Source organism: Varroa jacobsoni, unplaced genomic scaffold (genome assembly GCF_002532875.2).
Source record: "Varroa jacobsoni isolate VJ856 unplaced genomic scaffold, vjacob_1.0 scaffold_663, whole genome shotgun sequence".
Lineage (NCBI taxonomy): Eukaryota > Metazoa > Arthropoda > Arachnida > Mesostigmata > Varroidae > Varroa > Varroa jacobsoni.
This window is the reverse complement of record NW_019213565.1, coordinates 36,009-57,205: the sequence shown is the minus strand read 5'-3', so window position 1 is coordinate 57,205 and position 21,197 is coordinate 36,009. Positions and strand designations below refer to the sequence as shown.

The 21,197-nt window shown below is 40.6% G+C and overlaps 1 protein-coding gene across 9 annotated transcripts; it reads right to left on the bottom strand.

Annotated features, from left to right (window-relative positions):
• Positions 1 to 496: 496 nt before the first annotated feature.
• Positions 497 to 20,755, bottom strand: LOC111262444 (uncharacterized). Of its 9 annotated transcripts, none has more exons than XM_022836713.2 (6): positions 19,842 to 20,755; positions 8,281 to 8,358; positions 7,188 to 7,276; positions 6,493 to 6,827; positions 5,909 to 6,068; positions 497 to 3,991 (listed from the first exon to the last, which is right to left on the bottom strand). In XM_022836713.2, the coding sequence occupies exons 2-6, from the start codon at positions 8,282 to 8,284 to the stop codon at positions 3,473 to 3,475; spliced, it is 1,107 nt and encodes a 368-aa protein (XP_022692448.1). In that variant the 5' UTR covers positions 8,285 to 8,358; positions 19,842 to 20,755; the 3' UTR covers positions 497 to 3,472. The 9 variants fall into 9 exon arrangements, with proteins under 9 accessions (XP_022692448.1, XP_022692449.1, XP_086825246.1 ...); XM_022836714.2 differs by lacking the exon at positions 19,842 to 20,755 and adding an exon at positions 17,964 to 18,239; XM_086969120.1 differs by lacking the exon at positions 19,842 to 20,755 and adding an exon at positions 11,553 to 12,334.
• Between the last annotated feature and the right edge of the window lie 442 nt (positions 20,756 to 21,197).

Here is a 21,197-nt window from a genome sequence, read left to right as displayed (position 1 = left end):
TTTGTAACAAAAATAATCATGCCTCAAAACCCAATCCTCAATCCAAACGATCGACTAAAGTAAAAGCAAGTCATAGTAACATATCTCACGTTACGTACAGATCAAAACTTCAATAATAGTCCTATTACAAACCTCTCTTGAAATCTGTGATTATTATCGTAAACCTATTCTCACAATGTTGACTCTATATTACCTGCGGAGTTAATGCACCTCAGAACTTTGGCACGGACTTAAACTAATAACTAATTATAATTATCGTAATTTTCTCTCAGTTTATACGATTTTGTAGGGCAAGTTTGTCTCGACTTCGCTCAACATGTGCGGATCCTGAAATTTTCACACTCGGCGTACTACACCCGCAGTTAGTACGTGTAGTAAACGTTAGTTCCGTGACACCGCTGACAATTCAACTTTACGAAAACACAAATTTTGCATTCGATGTATGCCTGGCCGTACATTAGAGTGTTAGACCTAACATGCAAAGAAAGACAAGCCATTCAGTCTCATACAGATCAAAACTATATTAGATAAACACTCAGTCAATCGTATGCCCGTAGAAAATAATTTATTCACAAAGCGGCCTATCGGTAAGAACAAAACGCGTGTCCTAATTCCAGTTATGGTTCCTTGGTATTGTTCTCCCTTATTCAATGTTATTCTGTCGACGCTTCTGTGTTTTTGCCATACAACACAGGGTGTTCTGACACTGGGATGATACCATGGTTACATATCGTGTAATCACATAATAACTCGAGATTTATGTTTTCATATGTTATTACCTAAATACGTTTGTCGACCAATAGTGTTGTACCCCTAGGATATAATCGATATATTGAGATTCAGCGGAAATCCTCGTACGTAATTATGGTTCGGCGCCGCGAGCCACGTAATATGTTGTCAATAGAGAAAGAGAGTGATTTGGAATTACTAAAACTGCGGAAAACTAATATAGGTATCAATAACCTGCAAATCGTTGCTGGTCTCAACATCGTATTGCTCGTTTTTTGCCGAAGACCAAGCAAAGCGATCATTATATGCCTTCTTTGATTCACAATAGTTGGAAGTTGACATACACACTTGAACGTTCCCCGAGAAGCGTACCTCGAAATATTCAACGAACAAAAAGTGGGTATAGATCTAACACAAGGGTAACAATGAAAGAATCATGCAATTATATGTACCATATATGTACCAATGTTTGCCAATATTAAACCCTGCCGTCATTGTATCGTTTACTCGTTTTTAAAAAATTGTACAACGTTGAATTGTTGGCCGATCGCCATTCGGTGGTCCTTATCGCCGCCAGTGTTCATTAAATTTACTCACGACGCTCCGGCTTTCGCTTAAGCTTCCTGCGATATATAGCATTACCCAAAATCCTGCTCATCAATGGTTTTGCGCAGTGTAGAGTTTGGATTTTTTTTTATTAATCAAGAATTGCCGTAGACGCCAATCAGCTGCGCTAAACGTGTGAGTGTTCCGCGTATCTGTTTTATCGTTCCGATCACTGTTTAGTCACACCTGTCAATGGGTCGCAGGAAAGAGATGTCACCCACCATTGAACACTACTGGACATCATAACTTCGTCTGAACAACTATGCCAGCACGAATGTACCATTTGCTGTATCTTCAATGACCTCACCATTCTACCCTCTCTCCACCACTGCCCATGTCGATATGGCTTTCGCTGTTTTCAGATAAACAACAGAATTCTCTCTCCGTTTAGATGTATATACATATAGTGACGGAGATGTCAATTTTTAGAACACGATCCTCAGTGTCCGCCCTCACCGTTATCTTACACTAGTTGTAATGAAATGTTTGCTACTAGTACTATTAGTTCATTTCTAAGCAAGAGATCCATGCTCCCTGGCAGTGCATGATACTTTCTACGAACCCTTCCTCCCCCCTACGACACTGATGTTACTTCATTTTGCACGAAACCGTTATCAACGCCTAACCCCTATCAGATTCCACAGCTTGATCCCCCTCCAACGGCACCTTTCCGTTGTTCTGTTTATTGAACGCACCTGACTACATTATGACGTGTAGTATCACTTCTGTATTTCTTCTCACTATTAAACGTTGGCCAGAGACAATTAAAACAATTACGTTTACATATCATAATAATCATGAACAACTGCAATACAATGTCTAATATAATGATATTGTAGTAACCATTTGCTGATCACTGTAGGCAGATAGACTGCACAGTCTTTTTACTGAAAGAGAGAGAGAGAGAGAGAGAGAGAATGACGTTTCGATGATAACTGATGTTTAATTAGAGTAATAATGATTATAATAAGAAGCACCTCACACACACACACACACACGCGCGCGCTATATTTAAAAATGAGTCTATTCACATCGGTTGTGTCGTATGTGCCGTCAGCGGGTCCTCAAGCAGCGACTTTCCAAATTTTTCTTTCCAGCGTAGGCTTGGCTGTCTAAGCGTACGCTAATATATTTGAAAGAAAGCTTGTGCAGCATACGATTCAAATAATTTCGCGCGTGATGTCTCTCGTCGATAATGATTTTATATAGCCAGTCTTCGTTGTTTCTGCTGTTGACGATGCTCGAAGTTAGACTTGCTCGACCAGTTCACTGCCACTTATCTTTTAGGCTGTCTACCAGCTCTGCTTCTTGCCACCCTTCTTTCTTTCGTGAAAATTTAAGTTAACTGCATTATATTACTCCTAAATACTACATATATTAATCACAAACAAAGGATATCAAGTGCGAAACGTGCAGATAAACACAACATCCACCACAGCTTGCGCTGACGCATTTCAAGATTCTGCTAATCAATGATAATAAATAAATAAATAAATCAAGTGGTGATATATATATAAGGTTACAGTTTTCCAGCCATCGGATCCAGCTCGGACATTAAAGTGCAACAACAGCAAATGAAATGAAGAATAGGACATTGATTGAATGCATTGAATAACACTGGGGGTTCTTGCGGACATAGATACACAAGCAACAATATTTAACAACGGTCTCCGTAAATATTAGCATTACAATCGTATAGAATATATGTATTCTATTCAATAGCAGCATGTTTAGTTAGTATATTGTTCCACTCTTCTGTTTTTTGCAAACACTCGTCACGAACGACTGTCTGGCAAAGTGTCGTCTTCGCCAGAAGCTCGTGTTATCAGGAGAAATTTCCATGCGACTTCCAGTTCCCCGGGGCGAAATGTGTAGCTTGGAAATTACTTAAGCGTTAATCAATTCCACCCTATAGACGGGAAAGAATTGTCCATCTTGCCGAAAAAAAGCACCTGTGCTAAACACATCTGAGCCGTTAGGTAATAATATCAGATGCGTTTACGTGAGCGATTTGTTCAGAGAGTTGGCTATTTAAAGCTGTTATCTTGCTACGTAATTTTCGTATGTGTATTAATCAAATTCGTTTCGGTAGCTTGAACTAGATTAATAATTAGTATCTTTCTAAGTTCTGCCTGGACTAGTTCGCGGTCAGCTGCAAGCTGCTTATACGGCTTGAAACTGATTCAACAATGGTGTCCACCCGCGTCATCTGCCGAGTCATCGATGCTGAGCTGTTCAACGAGTAGTCATTCAATTCGTAGGCCGATTCATCCACAATACTCGTAAGCGGGCAGAATGCAATATTATCGAGACTTTTTGAACGGACGAGTGGGGCACCAATCCCAGCAAGACTGCCATTTCCACCTCTAATATCAAGCAGTAAAGGATTGCTTTTTACGGGTGACGGCGGATTCGATTTGTTCTGTGGTCCCGCAATGGGAAGCCGTAACGTCGGTAGCTGTAGACCCGTTAAGTGCGACGATGTTGGTGAATGATGCTGATCACTGCTATTAAGCCCGACTGTTGGATGTAAATGATGAATAGGGCCTTGATTATGCGGGTGAAAACTGTACTCGGAATGGTTATCTGCGGCGGACGAAACAGGAAGTAGCGCGTAAGGCCGAGGCTGTACGTAGCCTGCTCCACGATCGTACGGCTTCAGGATCGCCGAGAATCAAACAGACAGAAGATTACGAAGTATTGTTAGGGTCCTAGGAAAATATGATAATGGCAGGTGAATAGTACGGGAGATATGCTATGGCGAATTTATAAAATTAATTATATTAAGAGATAAAAAAACGCGTGTACCTTACTGATTGTATTCCTAAGTATGCTCACGTCTGAATGCATTGTATAGGCCCTAAAACTGATTCGATTGTAAACCATGGCGGGAATTGTACATTGAATAAATCAAGATCAATTCATATATACCTAGGACTTTATGATGGCGCATATATGTTAGTTCGTTTCTCTTAATAATAGAAAAAGCGGCTCTTTTCTAGAAAAAAACAGTAACTCTCGTCATGGCAAAAAAACATTAAGTCGTTTTTCAGAGATTGAACGAAGATCAACCATTATTTAATGTGTCCACACGCGATTAACCCCCCTTAAGATTTTTTTTTTTTTTGTTGTTGTTGTTGTTCAAAATCAGCGTTTTTGTTATTTTCAGTTGTCGGTCGACTTAAGAAATTAAAAAATCAGAAGGCAAAGCGGAAGATCCACGATAAAGTTTGAATCTCGAAAAGTCGAAAGTTTTGTCAAAACGGTTGAAAATACCATTTTTGATACACCTGGATTTTTCCTATGAACACTATCCACGATATAATTTACCAGTCAAGCGCTAATCTGCGCTTTTTTCACATTTTTTGAACTAATCAACCGTTCTGAGCTCTTGCACTTTTAGCACTTCTAGCATACTATAGATCCGGAAATTAGGGACGGTGTAATTGTTTGTATGCAGCGTATTTAAGCAATACGCAGTTTCTAGACGACTGGAATACTTGCCAGTCAAATTTCGTCTGCTAACGGCGCATAGTTTAAAACTTACTCAGTTTCAAAGTTTGCCGGATCCGTTTGCAGTGGGCCAGTATTAAAAAGCTATTGCAGATTAAAAAACGAACAGTTTGAAAATTACTAGTGAGCCTTATATAGATTTTGGATTGAGGCTGTAATGACATTTCTATTGAATAACCATTACCGTCAGAAATGACAACTCCTAGCACGTGCAAGACATCTTATCTACTTCTTCTATCTATAGCCGAGAAGCGCCGTGGGATTCTTAGCGGTATGCAGACTTACGTAATATTAGTATAATAATGGTAATGCTATCAAATGCATGCCATAAGCTATATGCAGTAAATTTTAAATCTGGCACTCAACCTAAAGAAAACAACCAGATCAATACGGTCTTGAACTTGGGATTTTATCAATAATGCTGATAAGGTTTTCTGCTAAATCACGCCATATATCTTTGATATGTTCGTATTCCAAGAACCTTGCTGAAGCCAAACTAAGATCATTTTCTTCAAAGTGACTATAACTTTTGCTTTGCTAATGCTGGCCACTGTACTTGTGACATCCTAAATATTAGATACAGAGGTATGTTCCTTAGGTAAAATTCATGCCTTCGGCACAACACTTGGACTGCGCATGCGCATGTTAATGCGACTTTTCAAAATACGTAAAACCGTACACTCTCTGTTTACATTTATTTACGAAACTGCATTCTTCACAGCGTCCATGTTCTCGGAAAAATAATGAAAAAACATTGCATAAGACATTTATAACACAATAAATTATTGTAACATCGTTATTGTTTATATTAATCTAAGTTTACACCCATTTTACATAGCTACCATATCTACATTCTACTTAGATGTTTTGGAATTTCTCCCATAAATTTCTTCGCTAAGCCAAGTAAGTAAACAAGGAAAAGTAATTAAAATTTGCTAGATCCGCAACTAAACGAACTTTCAACGGCAATTGTTCCGTTGTGATTGAATTTGATTAGCTTTGCTTAATTTGTTCGCAACGGTTAAATAAAAAAAGCTATGTTTTTAATCGCGCAACTTACCATGAACAGGTGCCTTGCTCGGGAAACGGATGCCGACCGATGTGTTCTCTGAGGAAAATATTTCACGTCCTTTCGAGCTAAACTTATGAGTGGCACCGTCCTTTCTGTGTCCCACCCTTTGTATGAAGATGGTGGGACACCCAACGAGATCGATGTCAGCCTGTAACCCCGTTTAGAACCGTTACATGCATGGCTAGATGATACAAAGCATTTAGAACAGATGTGAATTATAGAATAATTCACGCCCATACTAAAGAGCGCCATCGATGAATCTTTTTCAGTTTCCGTGTACATATGAGGGAAAGAAACGTAACACATCACGAAGGATATAGATTCTTGACGTGTTTTGAATCGTTGAACTAGAAGTAAACGGGTTTCTGGACTATCACGCATTGTTCTTGTTTGAAAGATCTAAAAATGGTTTTAAATTTGGTATCCGACTCTACTCGTTAAGTTAGTGTTTAGCTAAGCCTTTAGATAGTAAAAGACATTCTACCTTAAAACAACGATTAACTTACACCGAACCTAAGTCCTCTCACATATTTTAAATTTTTGTAGCATTTCACGCGGATACCTTTACTAACCTGTGCTGTTGTTGCTGGCCCGAGTGTTGCTCTTGAGGTAAATGTCCCTGCCCTTTCAGCAATCTCCGTTTCTCGTCACGAATTAACCTGCGTAGCATCCTTCCCTGACCCAATTGTCCCCAGCTGGCGTTGTCTTGCTGGACGTTATGCGAATGTATAAGAGACGAGTTGAAGTGAAGATGGTGTACGCTGTCTTTGTTGTTTTCACGGACGCTTAATGCCTCTTGCAGGTACTCTCGACGGGCGTCCGTGACGGTGGCAAGCATACCCAGTTCGGCCAGGGCCGCGTCGAGTTGTCCGGAACCCCGGCAGCCTCCACGTCGCACGGCGAAACCCTCCATGCACCAATAAAATGTTTTCGCTTAACTAGCACATATGCGACAACCAAATCGTTTTTGGGCCGAACGTAACTAAGGCCCAAACAAAGCTCCCAACAGCGATGCTCTGGTCACCTGTTAATTCCTAGGTTATTCATTCACAACTTCTCAATTATAATTTTTCAAGCTGTAACATGTAGATATATCAACGTCATTGCCATTTCCGAACACGGTAAGGCCAGCTGAAAACAATGACGATGGCACAGAATAAAAGATTTAATTGATAACAGCTAACCTATCCTCTATGGTATCCTACAATTTGATACGAATTCAGCAATATGTTAGTTGATGTTGCAGGTACAATAGGAAGCTCGATACCCTAGTTGAGTGACGCAAAAATAGACGGTAATCGATGACAAATTTAAATAAGCTTTTTTTTTTGCTTCTTAGTGTTTGCTCCCTCGCCGCTGACGCAGACATATGTAATCATCGGCAAAGAAACAGAGAACAAAAAAGATGCAAAGACAAAACGTTACTTCAATATGTTTGCACTATAATATTCAAGATACGACAAATTTATAAGGTCACACGAATAGATATTGACTTCGAAATAAAGCAGTTGATATCAGCAGCATCTACTTTCCTCACTGGATTAGCTTATGGAGTTTAACGTTAATCTAGAGCATCGCTAGGGCCAGCAAGTTATTCAGAACAAAAAAAAAAGTACTATGACAAAAAAAGGTCAATTTTTGCATAAGCGGCAAGACCTTTTCTCTTCCAAGAACAGACAGAGATTACTATATTGCCAAAAAAATTAACTTGATCGAGTCAACTTTCGATCAAATTCGAGCTTGCATTGGACCACGCGGGTTCAATTAACGGAATCCAGACGCCTTCCACTTCGTTATTTTTAACCTCACATAATATTTTGTACGTTTCTTGGGAAACAGTGAAAACGGTGTCTTCGTCAACACAAATAGCCATATACGAAATGCGTTCTTCTATAACATTTTTCACATTATGATTCATAGCTGTATGCTTTTTAAAATCGAGAAACCGAGTTGATAATGCTTCGTGAAAGACGGATTAAGCCGCCTCCATCAGGTACAATTATCACTACGTAATGAGAGGTCAGATGGGGATGTCGGTCGGAGGTGAAGACAATGGTCTTCATTTCAATGATACACATGAACTCTATGGCATACGTTTGTTTGGCCTCAATGACCAATCATCTTCAACTAGATTCACGCTAATTAGGGACTAACATCGTGTAATTATCTCAGAAATTAATCGTAATTAACTCAGAAATCAGCACATAAATATAAAAATTAAACGGATTTAATCCCAGCTGTAAGAACTCGAGGATTAAAGCTCCACCTAGTCTTAGGAACCTGACTTAAGATACCACCACCAACTGCCTGATATATATGTAAATATGGATATTAATGCTGCATTAATATAGGGCACTTACACATTAACTGGTTTTGCGTCCAGAAAATTCGAGTCCAGTTAAGCCGCACAAATTTTGCAGAAGCCGACGCACAATCAACTAAAAAATCATCAACAAAGAACCCCACTGTCACACAGAGTCGCATGAGCAAGCCCATCTTCTATGAATGTCAATAATCTGTTTCACAATGAGGAACAATTCTGTGAAAACAGGCCCCACAAACGCAATGATGTAGATGTTTTCGTCTTCCACAGATTGTTCATACTCGTGCATACACAACATACAGACCTAGTATACAAACCTATATATAGTGGATCTATGCATTACTGTAGAAAGGCGATGGCTGTAAACTAACCCACCATCGCCACGTGCATATTTAAGGATGCCGTATCAGGACATCGTTTACGGGCTACGTAATGTGTACTTATTCCATCTATAAATCGACTTAACAGCTGTTTGCCGATTCATCCTACTGATAGCAATAATGTTTTAGGTAACGGTACTGAACACCATTAGTATAACGAAGGCCTTGCTTTGACAACCCACTCAGAAGCGTTGGCAACCAACGCTCCAACGAAATCGCTACAGACAGGTCTGCGCATGTCGACATATCGAATATTTCAGCCATTGTCAGTTTTTGGCTTTCCCAGGACCTATACTCAAGTACATATACATGGGCTGCTTACGGCTGCATACGCCGCCCAAGATGTCTGGCAGATTCTATTGTTAAAACCACTTCTAGCATTACGTCTAAGTTCGGAGAGCTTAATCGAAACGCTGTACCCCGGGACTCTGTTTGCAATAGACTTTGTTGGACTGCATAACTCATACGGTGAAATAATACCATTTAGGCATACGTAAGAGGCACGGAATAGAAATATTCGATAGTAGTAATAACAATAATAATGATAACGTAAATGAAAACAGTGCGCTTTTCGATTGGAGAATTCTATGGAATGGCAAACTGTTTTTGCCGTAATTCGTTGAAACAGTGTATGACCATCGTCTATGACAATGCTACACGTCGTAAATTAGCTGCAGTCGACCTTTAGGCCAGTTTCACATTTGCTTTCAGCTTCTAGACAGCTGGTCAAGGAATACGTGTACTCTATACGTAAAGGGTTCGGTTAAGGAGCTCTCCAGAGAACATGATACACTTTCTCGACAAGAATCCCTTTTACCGCTCCCTTCTTGCAGCACTTAATCAGGTTCCTTAAACAATATAGTAGCTCCAGGATCTCAAATATTCTTTGAGCTATTGCCACCAGGCTCACTGGCAAATGCTCTACTTTAAGTTACGGTAGACCGAAATTATTTATCAACAAATTGGTAATGACAGCGGTAGCAACCATGTTGGCTATGCTGACCCAATTCAGGATGAAGTATACATACTTCATCCTGTATTCATCATTTCCGCCAACTGTATTATTACTATTTCCCATGTTACACGAAAACTATTGATTAATCCATGAGCGGCAAAATGGCTTCGAGCGATGCAGAATGCATTATGTGATCATACCTTAGTTACGGGGTTGCACGAAACGTGTACTGAAGTGATATACATATCAAAAGGACACTCAGAGAAGGACGATATCTGCTAGCTTCTAGAGAGCCCTACAGTCGTACAGCGAACGAGGTCAAGTTCTAATACTTGACATTCGATAGACGGCCCGAAATCGTAGTTTCTTCACTCCGTAATGAGCTATTGTGTCGGCCTCTACGATTGCTCCTCGCCGTTATTTCGTCATTTGACGACCTACCTGCACGACTTTATAGCGCCCACTTGAGAAACTTTTATTTACGCAAGACGTACTGTTATAGCTAGTTCTAAGGGTTTTTGACGGGCCGAACTACACGTAACGTCTATTTTTACAAGGTGCATTTCCCTCAACTACGGAAAAAGAGTACATCAATGTTTGTTTTTTGCAAGCTCCATTTTATAAAAGGAGAAAGTGATTGTACTGGAACGATTGCTCGGCTTAGACCTGTTTTTCAAAGTCCGCACCGTGAGCTAGGGAAAAAAGGAACTTAGGTGACTTTATCTCATCGGCTGCCAACATGTAACGTTGTCGAGGCCTTATCAAGTGTCCTAAATTAATACGGAATCCGGTGGTTAAGAAGAGAAACTAAAACGCCTAAAATTAACTCTCGAGCAGTGCGTAAATAGGTCGCCTGTTGGAACGGATTTTTCTGCTAAACATGCCACCGGTAGGACCGCACCCCATAGTAGTACTGTTAATGAATTCAACTACTTGCGCACCAAAGGAGCTCGGGGATTAAGCTTGTAAGCCCAACTCGCCGACGCAACGCTACAGGACAAACAAGCCTCCAATTTCACGTGCTCGCCTGAACTATTTCAGGCACAGAACAAGATCAGCTCATCGCAGCTTGTTCGAACTACAACTACTCTAGAGACAAATCCCAGCACGACTTGTACCTTTCCCATAAAGCATTTTCGCAAGCCACTGTACTTTTGCGACGCAGCTTATTATCGAGACAGGTTGACCACTCATATGTGCGTTGAAGGGTTAGTCAGTCTAAAGAAACCTGAAGTCTAAGGACAAGGTTATGTACCATTAAACAATATGTCGAATACAGTAGAAACATACTGGCGCAAACAATATTGCGCATAAACATATAGGGTATGCTTCACTATTACCTAGTCAGCGATGTTGCTCTTAATGATCGGTTAGCGTCGGGTTCACTGGTTACGTTTCGTGAAGATTTTAAACGATCCTAACCAATACGAACTTATTGACGTTATAAAGAACTTCAGATACATGGGTTTCCACAGAACGTATTAGCATTTCACTAAGTCCGCTCATGAAGATTGGTTGAAGAAAACAAAATTCAGAAATAAAAATCTGCAAACGAAGATATGCCAGCAGCTCAGATTCAACAAGCTAAGCTGATCTGTTCTATAGACAAACTGGTAAAATGAATGTGTTCAAGACCTTTTCCTAATGAGAAGATAGGCGATAGAATCCGTTAGCAAACAGGACATTTTCTTTGACAACGCCATAGGGAACCGAAATATTTCTCGGAATTATAGAAAGAACTATCACTAGTAATTGTGATTTATTGTCTATATGAAATTGCGTGAACATTTCCAGCATTGTGCCTCTTGGATGGGAATAAACAAATGAGCGGGCTTTCAGTTCCACGCAGCGTCCACCCGTAACAAAGCAATTTTAAATAATTTATTATCTAACCTGATGCTGTTCAGTGAGTCATTTTTTTTTTATTACCATCTAGGGGAGTATTTACCATGCTTCTGCATACTGATAACTTACTATCAGCACTCCGCACATTAGAATTTTGTCTAAACAATGGTGACGAGATAACGTCGTTCTCTATGGTAGTGGTTACGTTATACAGTATTTGAAATGCATTATGCGTTCGATATCGACGTCGTCTGCGCTAAATCCTGAACTAAACAGAATACCGAACGAATTTTGCTCGAACGAATTATTTATAACCACAAGGACCATTAGTTGGCGTTTCGCTGATCAGATCAATGATAAAATAAGTACGCTTAGGGACATTTTGACATGTCAATAAGTTAAAGTAGAACCGTATTACCGCGTGTCTGTCACACTTAAAAATCCCTATAGGCACAAACCGATGCATGTGACCGGTGCATTTGGAAATGTAGCCTTATTGAAATGTGTAAACCTATTGCTTTGAATAGAAAGCAGGATGGAAGTTAAGGTTCGATGATAGGCAACCCATTTTTGCAGATACCAATATTTAAAAAACAATACAGACTACCCAAAGTCACGTAGAGAGCACTTTGAAGAGCTGCAAGGCCATGCCATTGACAGTGTTACATAATACGTAGCGGCAAAATCGACAACAAACTCAGGAGAACGGTGGAATATTACCTGGCATGAGTGACACGAGCTACCCATGTTCCGCAATACATGTAGTCTAGAATTTATTCCCATTAGATTCCAGGTCGATTTTTGCAGCACATTCGAGTATAAAGTGCTTTTAATGAAATGGACGGGCGATGTCGACACGCTAATAGAGACCATTTTATTTTTCCGAGTCGATGTGCCTGATCATCTAAAAAGTCAGGTTCGTAATAATTATTGTAAAGGTTAGTTAGAAATAAAAAGGTAGGCAGACGTAGGACTTCCTGCACCAGAAAGTCTAGGTAGTTTTTGTCCATTCTTTGTATGTATCTTCTAAATTTTTTTTCCAAGTCTCTGACGATCCGGTAGCATGTTTTGGAAGAGTGATAATATGCGCTGCATGTAAAGTTCATTAAGGAAATAGCAGTCGTAAAAAAGATTCGGTGTATTTATTAAAAAGGACGTACCGGAAAGGACGCAAACCAGTTTTATAACCTGATTTTGCAGTAGAACCTGCCAGGCTTAGACGAGCTAATCCAGCCTAACAATAGAATTCAGATACACTAGAAATTCTAACTCAAAAAAGCTAGTCAACTCCATAATATAATTTAGTACATTTTAGTACACTCTTTTGAATGTACTTCAGCCAGAGTTCATAAATCGATGCTCGATATAAATGTTATTCTTATTTTATACCTACTGTGTACAACTGCAGGCCGAGTTTTCCCGTAGTAGATGAGCAGCTAGCCCTCCCCCCGTCCTGAATACAAGTATCGTCATCTATTTCAGCAAATTGGGCACAGAAAAAGGTCATTAGATGACCTTTTTAAAAGTTACCAAAACTCTTCTCAATAAGCTACAGGAAGTTGATTTCCTACAACTATTTGTTCTTTTTCAGAGTAAATTGGCATTCAACAAACAATCCTTTTAAGACAAAAATCTGTGGTTACTTTAGTGTAGTATCTCATACTGTCTGTGAGCGAAGATGCAGCTTCATTTAGGCAGATCAAACTAACGCCTGCCAACTCATGTGTCGCTGCCATTACATTGACTACATCGAAATGCACATAACAGTTTTACGCCCCGCTCTACCGCCGTAATTGAGCATAGCTTCGCATGGTTGGCCCCTACTAGAGCAAAACAATGTTCGGCCTTCAGCACAGACCATCATGTATTCCTAGATACCACTATGCCATCACGAGAACGAAACATCGGCGTACATAGCGGCGATCCTACGAGCGACTGATTTCGAATGGCTCAAGTATTGGACGTAGAGCAGAACAAGTTAACTACGATTACCTACGCTATGAGTGCAAGCATAGAGCCAAATTATAGATTACAAGGCAGTACTAAGCAAGAAAACATAAGCTGATTGCCCATGATTCACTATCGATATATTACGTATCATTGAAAGGTATCGTCTATCGTTGTAAGGAAGCATAGTTCAACACAAATAGCAAATTCTCGAGACGAACCCGGTAAAGTTCGTTGGTGTTCTGGAAAAGATTAAGTCGGTTAACTAGCCATATTATGCGCGCAAATAGATAAACATCTCATATCCCAGGCAACAAAGTCGAGCCGAAACAAAGCCAAATAAAACAAAACTAGTTCTAAAGTAATGCCTTCGTGTCAGCAAGGATATGAAAACTCCCACCAGCGCTACCTGTATATACTTATTTTGTTTCTAGGATAGTAATCCTTCTGTAAGTATGCTTTTCACCCTTCGCTAGTGTAGTTAATTTCTATTTCTAATATTATAGTATACCATGGAGTCTCCAGGCAAGCTTTTGCAACCGGTTACCTGACACGATGGTTCATCTTTCAGTACTGTATTAGCTAACGCCACCGCCCGCCCCTTCTGCCACCTCCAGGCCGTCCCCATCGTATTCCCGCTCTGGACAGCTTCAACGTAAATACTACATGTAAGTAGCGAAGACAAAAAATGGCTGAAGAGTATCCACAGGAAGACAAACAGGTAGTATTTAGCCTTCACAAAACACCCACGCGACATACGCGAAGGTTCGGTACAGCGTGGCACGTCTGTTTATCGGACGTACATAGGCACACGCATAGGCATTAGGGCGCCTGACCGTAGGCTGATCGCAGAAAGTTGCGGAGTCGTATTCGTCGCTACGCAACCTTGTCATATCGTACGTTTTTTATTGTAGCTGACGAGGTGTATCAGACAATACTTGTTCAGTTAGACGATACTCGGAATTACAATCTTCTGGCACCTACATTTTTAGACATATGTACAAGTTGGAGCTAGGTAGTCTGTTGTATATAATATATAACGACCTAAACTGCCAAGAAACTTACCCTACTACCAATACACATTGGGTAATCGATGTAATGGTCATAGTGAGCCTAGAGCGGACTGATGATAACTGTCACTGCAGATTCTACTTTATCGAACATTATCGAAAATAATAATTTCGGTAACATATGGAGGATTCTAGGTTGAACACTTTTGCACTTATCGATCGCTGCTGCTGGTGTCCCCTTGGGTGTCTCGATACACTCTGCTTCGCTATACTGTTTATTTAAGGACAATTATTGCGAATATGGGCAAATACATATATGATAGCTGGGATTTGATTTGACACCGTCTACGACGGCAGGCCTGTTAAACAGTTAGGGGCTTAAAGTCTCTCGGCCCGTGCTGAGTCCCATGAGGAATCCGTAAACGCATGAATATTTTTCAACGTTCGTTAACGTTCACCGAACGCGTCCGAATAAGTATTCACCCAAGTCCCGAAGCCGCCGTCGGACTGCACGTTACGGCAGCCTTTCAGAGTCCTACATAGACTATGCATGAAGCTACTCGAACAATATACCCGTATTCCTAATGCTTATACTATCGATGACGCAGAAGAACAGCAGGGCAAATTCTGCGTATCTATTGCAACCAATAAAACACGAACTGTGCTCGTTATGCCTTACTTACATTGTCGCTATTGTCACATACTGGCGCAAGCCTGCCTGGCCCAATATATGTTCTATTATATCAATAAAATCTGTAACTCGAATTTGTTAATTAATCATAAAAGACACGATACAGCAACTGAACGAGGTAAAAACGGTCGTGTAGACAAGTTTGCCGTTTCCCATCAACAAAAATGTTCAATCAAAAAACGTTAATGCCTCGCGTCCATTTATTAAACACTCAATAGTCGGGAACAGTATCGTAATATTTCCTAACAGTATTTGACTGACATCATAATCCCAGTTTTATTAGGTTCGATATCTTCGCAGATCTGGTCGCGCAGGATCAATGTGAGGAGCTTTAGTTTCCGTTAGAAAGCAGAAGCTTAGCTTTATCTAACCAGTTGATTTCTTCGAAACGAGGCCATTGTCCACTTCGCTAATGATTGATCGCTAATTGCATAAGAAATCAACTAGTCCCAAGTCGCTGTTTGACTTGCCTCGGACGACCTTGCACTCAGCCTTGTATAGCCATGCTAGGCCGCGTTGAGACCGATAATGAAACAAGACATATCTGCCTGTTGTCAAGGGGTAGCCCGTAGCACACTCTACAAGAGATCCAGCGAGAAACGCAAGAACAGGGCTTGCAGCAGTGAAAATGTCATAAGTCAGTTGGGAATCGGCACAATGAAAGCGTGACAGAATGCAACGGTTTCGTTTATGTGTGCCACTATAATAATAATTATTTGTTGAGAGTATCCCACAGCGTCAAAGAAACATTACGGAGCAAGTGGATACACCCTGCCGTTGTAGGCGAAACGACATAGGTGGATTGAGTTTTGTGACAGACCCGAACATAGATAGTCCTTCAAATAGTCCTCGATCAGAGTTCCGGCGCTGCAGCAGCTGTTGCAAAATCGACCAGTACGTTCGTAGTATTGCCCCCTATTTACATCAGTGGCAAAACGACGATGGCTGTCGGAATTCAATATTTCTTTTTGTCATAGGGCGAAACAAGATTGAATAAGTTGCATTGCAGCCAATTGCACTATAAGCTGCTCGTTGGTGCTGTGTTACTGCCTTTTCCCCTTTTATCTCAATTGTACCTGTTATGCCGAGGTCGTTTACGATTCGTTAAATTTAATAACTCAGTGATGTCTTACCAAAACGTCATGGTATTCGTAGCACCTGTGTTAGAATATTTTACCGCAATTTTTTTTCTTGTTGTTTTGGTTTTACCTGTTATCATATAAGTAGATAGACTGCAATTTCACAAAAAGCGTCGCCTAACAGGAAACACATACAGGGATGTGACGACAATTATGTAGCACACGGTAAGGTCTAAAAGACCGTTACGCCGCTGCAAAAGCCCAGATCGCCAAAATTAGCCACGTAGACATAGCCAGATAGCCTGGGATGACGCCAAATTTATTTCTGGAAGTGGCTCCGCTACTAACTTTCTAGTCTTGAATGCTCGGGATGGAACAATAGGCCTTGGCTTACACGGCCCGCGCATAAATATGTGACAGTTTGATGCTGCCAATAGACGCGGTTACAAACAAGACCGATACCGCCGCTATTTTAGTACTAACGTTTTGGTGTCAACGCAAAAAACTTGAAATGCCTGTTTTGCATAAGACAGGACACATGATGATAGCAACTATAATAACGAGTAGATATATATATTTATTTATATTTGTTGTTACGCGCATTGTACAAACTACACAAACAATATAGAAAAAAAAATGCATTCATAATCATAGAAGTATTATTAAATCAAAGTAGTCATGGTTATATATCTCCCGAAAATATGCCATACACCAAGGGATAATAATAATAATAAAATTCATATTACTATTTTATTGCATTAGGCTGCTTTGACGTGGAAAGCGAAAACGTTGCCGCTTAAAGGCGTTTTCCTCGTTATACGTGCATACAACTCTAGGTCTGCCATAGCAAAAAAATAAATCGTTTCTAAATAATGAAAACCGCCACCAGTCGATCAGTCGACATTTTGTTTATGTTGATGTAATTGTTTATTCTAGTGATAAATTCAAGTGTGATTTTTTTCACGGAAGGGTGCGTATATTTAGAGGCAGAGGACCAAGACAAGTAATGTTCCGGAACACAAACGGGCAAGTATTGGTAGAGCCCTGCACAGAACGACGAGATTACTGCACCCAGTATTACCCTTACTGCTAACTGAAAGCGGCAGTAGCAGTAGCAGATTACCGATGTTCATATAAACGAGCCATGTCTCTTGATTCACACGATAGAGTACGCGAGTAATATGTGAACAAAGCTGTAAAGATTGCTTTAAGAGGGCGTAAGGACGGCTCTCATTTCACGTCTTCTAGTGCACCTTGAACGTCCACTACTCTCGGATTTGATCGGACGATAGCATGTGTCAGATCATATTCACCTGGTTCTTATAACGGGTAACTTTTTCACCAGAATTATAGTTCCTAAGCCACTAAATGGAATAGAGGATACATACTGGCACTCAGAACCTCTTAGTTTTTTCTACAATTCGTTAGATGGCTTACTCTTATAAATGGACTAGACAACTAGACAAACCCGAAGGAACGTTCAACGTTGTCCCGAACAATGGTTCCGCGTTGAGACAAGGCATATTTCTGTCCCCTCATGAAATGTAAACACGCAGTATACGAAAGAGGCAAGTCTTGAACAACGACCGCGATTACTGCCACGGGAGATTTTTAGTAGATGGTCGGTCCGGAAATAAATAACTATTGTCTAATAAGCAAACAATTGCGTTAAACAAGAAAAACCAAAACTTACCCGAAAATTCTCAGGACACATCCTTCTTTATAGTAAAATCATATACGGCGCTACTGTAGATTTTATATCCTGTTCCACCAAAGGCAGCAGAGTGACTTTTGCACTGTTAATAATCCTTACCTTTTCGTACTACGTTTAAATCCGCTGTTTCAGATGAAATTAATAGAAATCACGCATTTCGCTTTAGAGCAAAGGTGACGCACTACTAAATCGAGTAGACGTTCCACTGTGTTTATAATTTTGTGTTGCAAAACAGCTGTACGAACTTGACAGACGACAATAATGTATTGTACACAAATACAGCGAAATGGAAAGCAAATGACATTATTATTGGCCCAAATTCTACTCATGCTAGAATTATGGAAGGATCTGCTTTCTATCAGTAGAACAAATGCTAAAGGAAGACGGTTATAGAGGAATGTCTCCGGATGGACGGCCCATAAAATGTCAATGCCCAATCGTTCCTTTACTGATAAAACGTTGGTCATTTTATAGCTGGTCGCTGAAAACGATAGAAATGAGCATCGGTCAGACGCCAAACAAGTGACCCACCCAGCGTTTTTTTTTTTGTTTAATGAATGACTAACTAATAGGTGTATAGTGCAGCCCACTGAGCCAGCATCAGTCGTATCATTTCAATGGATTATACATTCAACCCCTGCTGCCCAGAAAACAAACCGGTTTATAACTTCAACTAGTGAAACATTTGGCTGGACACTCAGACGGCTAATAAAATGATTGTTTATAATGTTTCTTTAGTGCAACCTTTTCGAATTAATTTTTTAACTATATATTGTGTGAGATTTTTTATTTTGTACTCATCCATATAGTCGGCTATTAGTGAGCCGCTTGAGAGCAATACGAATCGATCGTTTGATAAATACACCTACCGGAAAACTGCTGCTTTGTTACTGTCCAAAATTTTCGACACCGTTGAATATAGTTGCTTCTCCAACGCCTACTTCAGTTACACTTGAATCTACCATTCTGTCATGCAGATTGCGATCGAGTTGAAAATAAGGTCTTCGCTTCAAACATTACCTTAATGTGAATTTCTCGAAGAATTATCTTGAATGAAACACCTGGGGTTACCAAAAATGCGTTACCACTCTCATGTAGACTTCTTCCGGCACGTTACCGAGGCCAGAAGCTACATGGCAACCTTACGCTTGGTTTTGAAGTAGCATTAAAATCAATTTCAAATTACGATTCAATGATAAAAGGCCCAGGGTTCTGAGTTCTGCAATATTAGGCATATACCTTATTGGTGGTAATACGAGGCCTGTACAAAGTATCCATCCATAATCTCCACAAAAAACCCGGCGAAAGCCAGCGATTTGGAAGGGCTCAGTAATGGTTTCAAGAGGGGACTTTTAGGTATCGTTCACACCATAATACTAGCTCTCTTTAACCTTCAGTTTCTTAATCATCGAACGAAGCTACAAATATGTTATGTGCCTGATCCACTCAACGGCAAATGGTACCTTGATAGTCAACCAGGTCTAGACTCAGGACGTTCGGAAATAGTTTCTTGCCCAGCTGTCTGTGTGGTTAATTACATAATGCTTCTGTATATGAACTCTATGAACAGAACGCATCAAGTATGTTCTTTAGCTCGTAGTAGTGTTGGAAGCTACATATGGAGAACGTTCTAACGTTCCATAGCTGCTATAGGCTATTGTTGACTTTCATTAAAAGCAGAAATAGGCAAATCGAGTAAACTACTTTGTTGCTGATATTTTTTAGTTACCTGCGTAGAAACCACAGCGATGCAATCGAACTTTTCTGTCACGCAGTGCTCCCATGCAACGCACGCACGGAAGTACACAAACAACATCACTAGTGTGAGCTTTTAGAAACACGACCATTGGGTAGTACGAACAATTTTTGACAATCACTATCATCAATATTCATGTAAGTACTACTTACCGAGTACTACTATCACTATAGTTCATACCGTAACAAACAAGAAAACGAAACGAGATTTCCTCCACTCACCGGAATAACAGTTTATCGTAGACAGAATACGATCCACTTCTCACTCAAATTTGATTACTGATCCAGAATTCGCGAACAGTCGTAGACATTAGCAAGGGATGATACCGACGCAAAATCCCCACCATTCCTATTTCTGGTGCTGCTGCACTAGACACAGACAGCTCCTATCTGCTTCTAATACCACCATCGGCCTGATCAGAAGTCGTCATCCAACCTGAAACGCCACGGTTTCTCGGGCACGATAACCACTCCCAATCCAGCTCTAACTGACTATAACTGATATCACCGTCAGCACAATTATGTCGCGTGCTGCCTCATCTCAGTTTGCTGTGGCACTCCAGTAGGAGTTTTGTTGTGCTGCCTTTCTGAGATCTCGTGCTGATAATGCCGACGACAGTTTCTACCGAAGGCTTCTTATTTTTGACCTCAGACAAACTATGGTAATGGCAATTGTGGCGACTAGCTCGGGCTAGGACGTTCTATTGCACGACTAGGAATCGTCATATTTCGTCCCATTCAGGGATAGGCACGCACCGTGACCGCGACAGACTTCTATCTAGATATATTTGTTCTGTTCTAAATGAAAGGACACTACCACACCACGCACTAGTCCGCTACTAACTCAGATTGCAAACACTCCATACGAATTATAATGGCCTACCTAACCCAGTCCCCAGTGCCGACTAATAGTATTGGCTCTACCGTTCTCGAGGTAGACACCACACCTCTCGTGTGCTTCAACTCAGACTTCTTTATCGCTGGCGCTCCGGCAGCGGCACCAGTGGTTCCAGTGAGACTAACAGCTGCGTACGAGCCATACATCAGTAGCAACGACGGCAGCCACGACGAGTCGGACTGCTTCTATTTCTATGAGCGCTGCTTGCTTCATAGTTGACGATTCTCCCGCGGTGCTGTGTTGTGGCGCTGTTGTCGGCTTTCTATTTTTCATAGTATTTTGCCTGTGGGCCGTGCTAACTGGTTCGTCGATGATGCAGGTTGAAAGACGGCCCGTGGTGGGGTTATATTGTAATTCTAGAATAGTGCGTGAGGAGAAAAGCGCGCAGCTTCTGGTGATATCTGTCCCATATAGTCTTGTGGATGAAACCGCTGGGGGACTCCTGGGTGGATTCTGTAGATCGTCTTCTGCCCATTGGTCAATTATCGACATGATACTGAGAAATATCCAGAAAAGCTCTGCGAACAACGCAAGGAAAAGAAAGAGTATCTAAGATGGACAAACATAAAAATAAAGGGTATTATTGAATGGCTTTCTGTGACTTGAGTTACAGAAACGCAATAGATTCTGTCTAAGCGAGTAGGTGTAAAGTTAAGAACAGAACTAGGATATTAGAATTA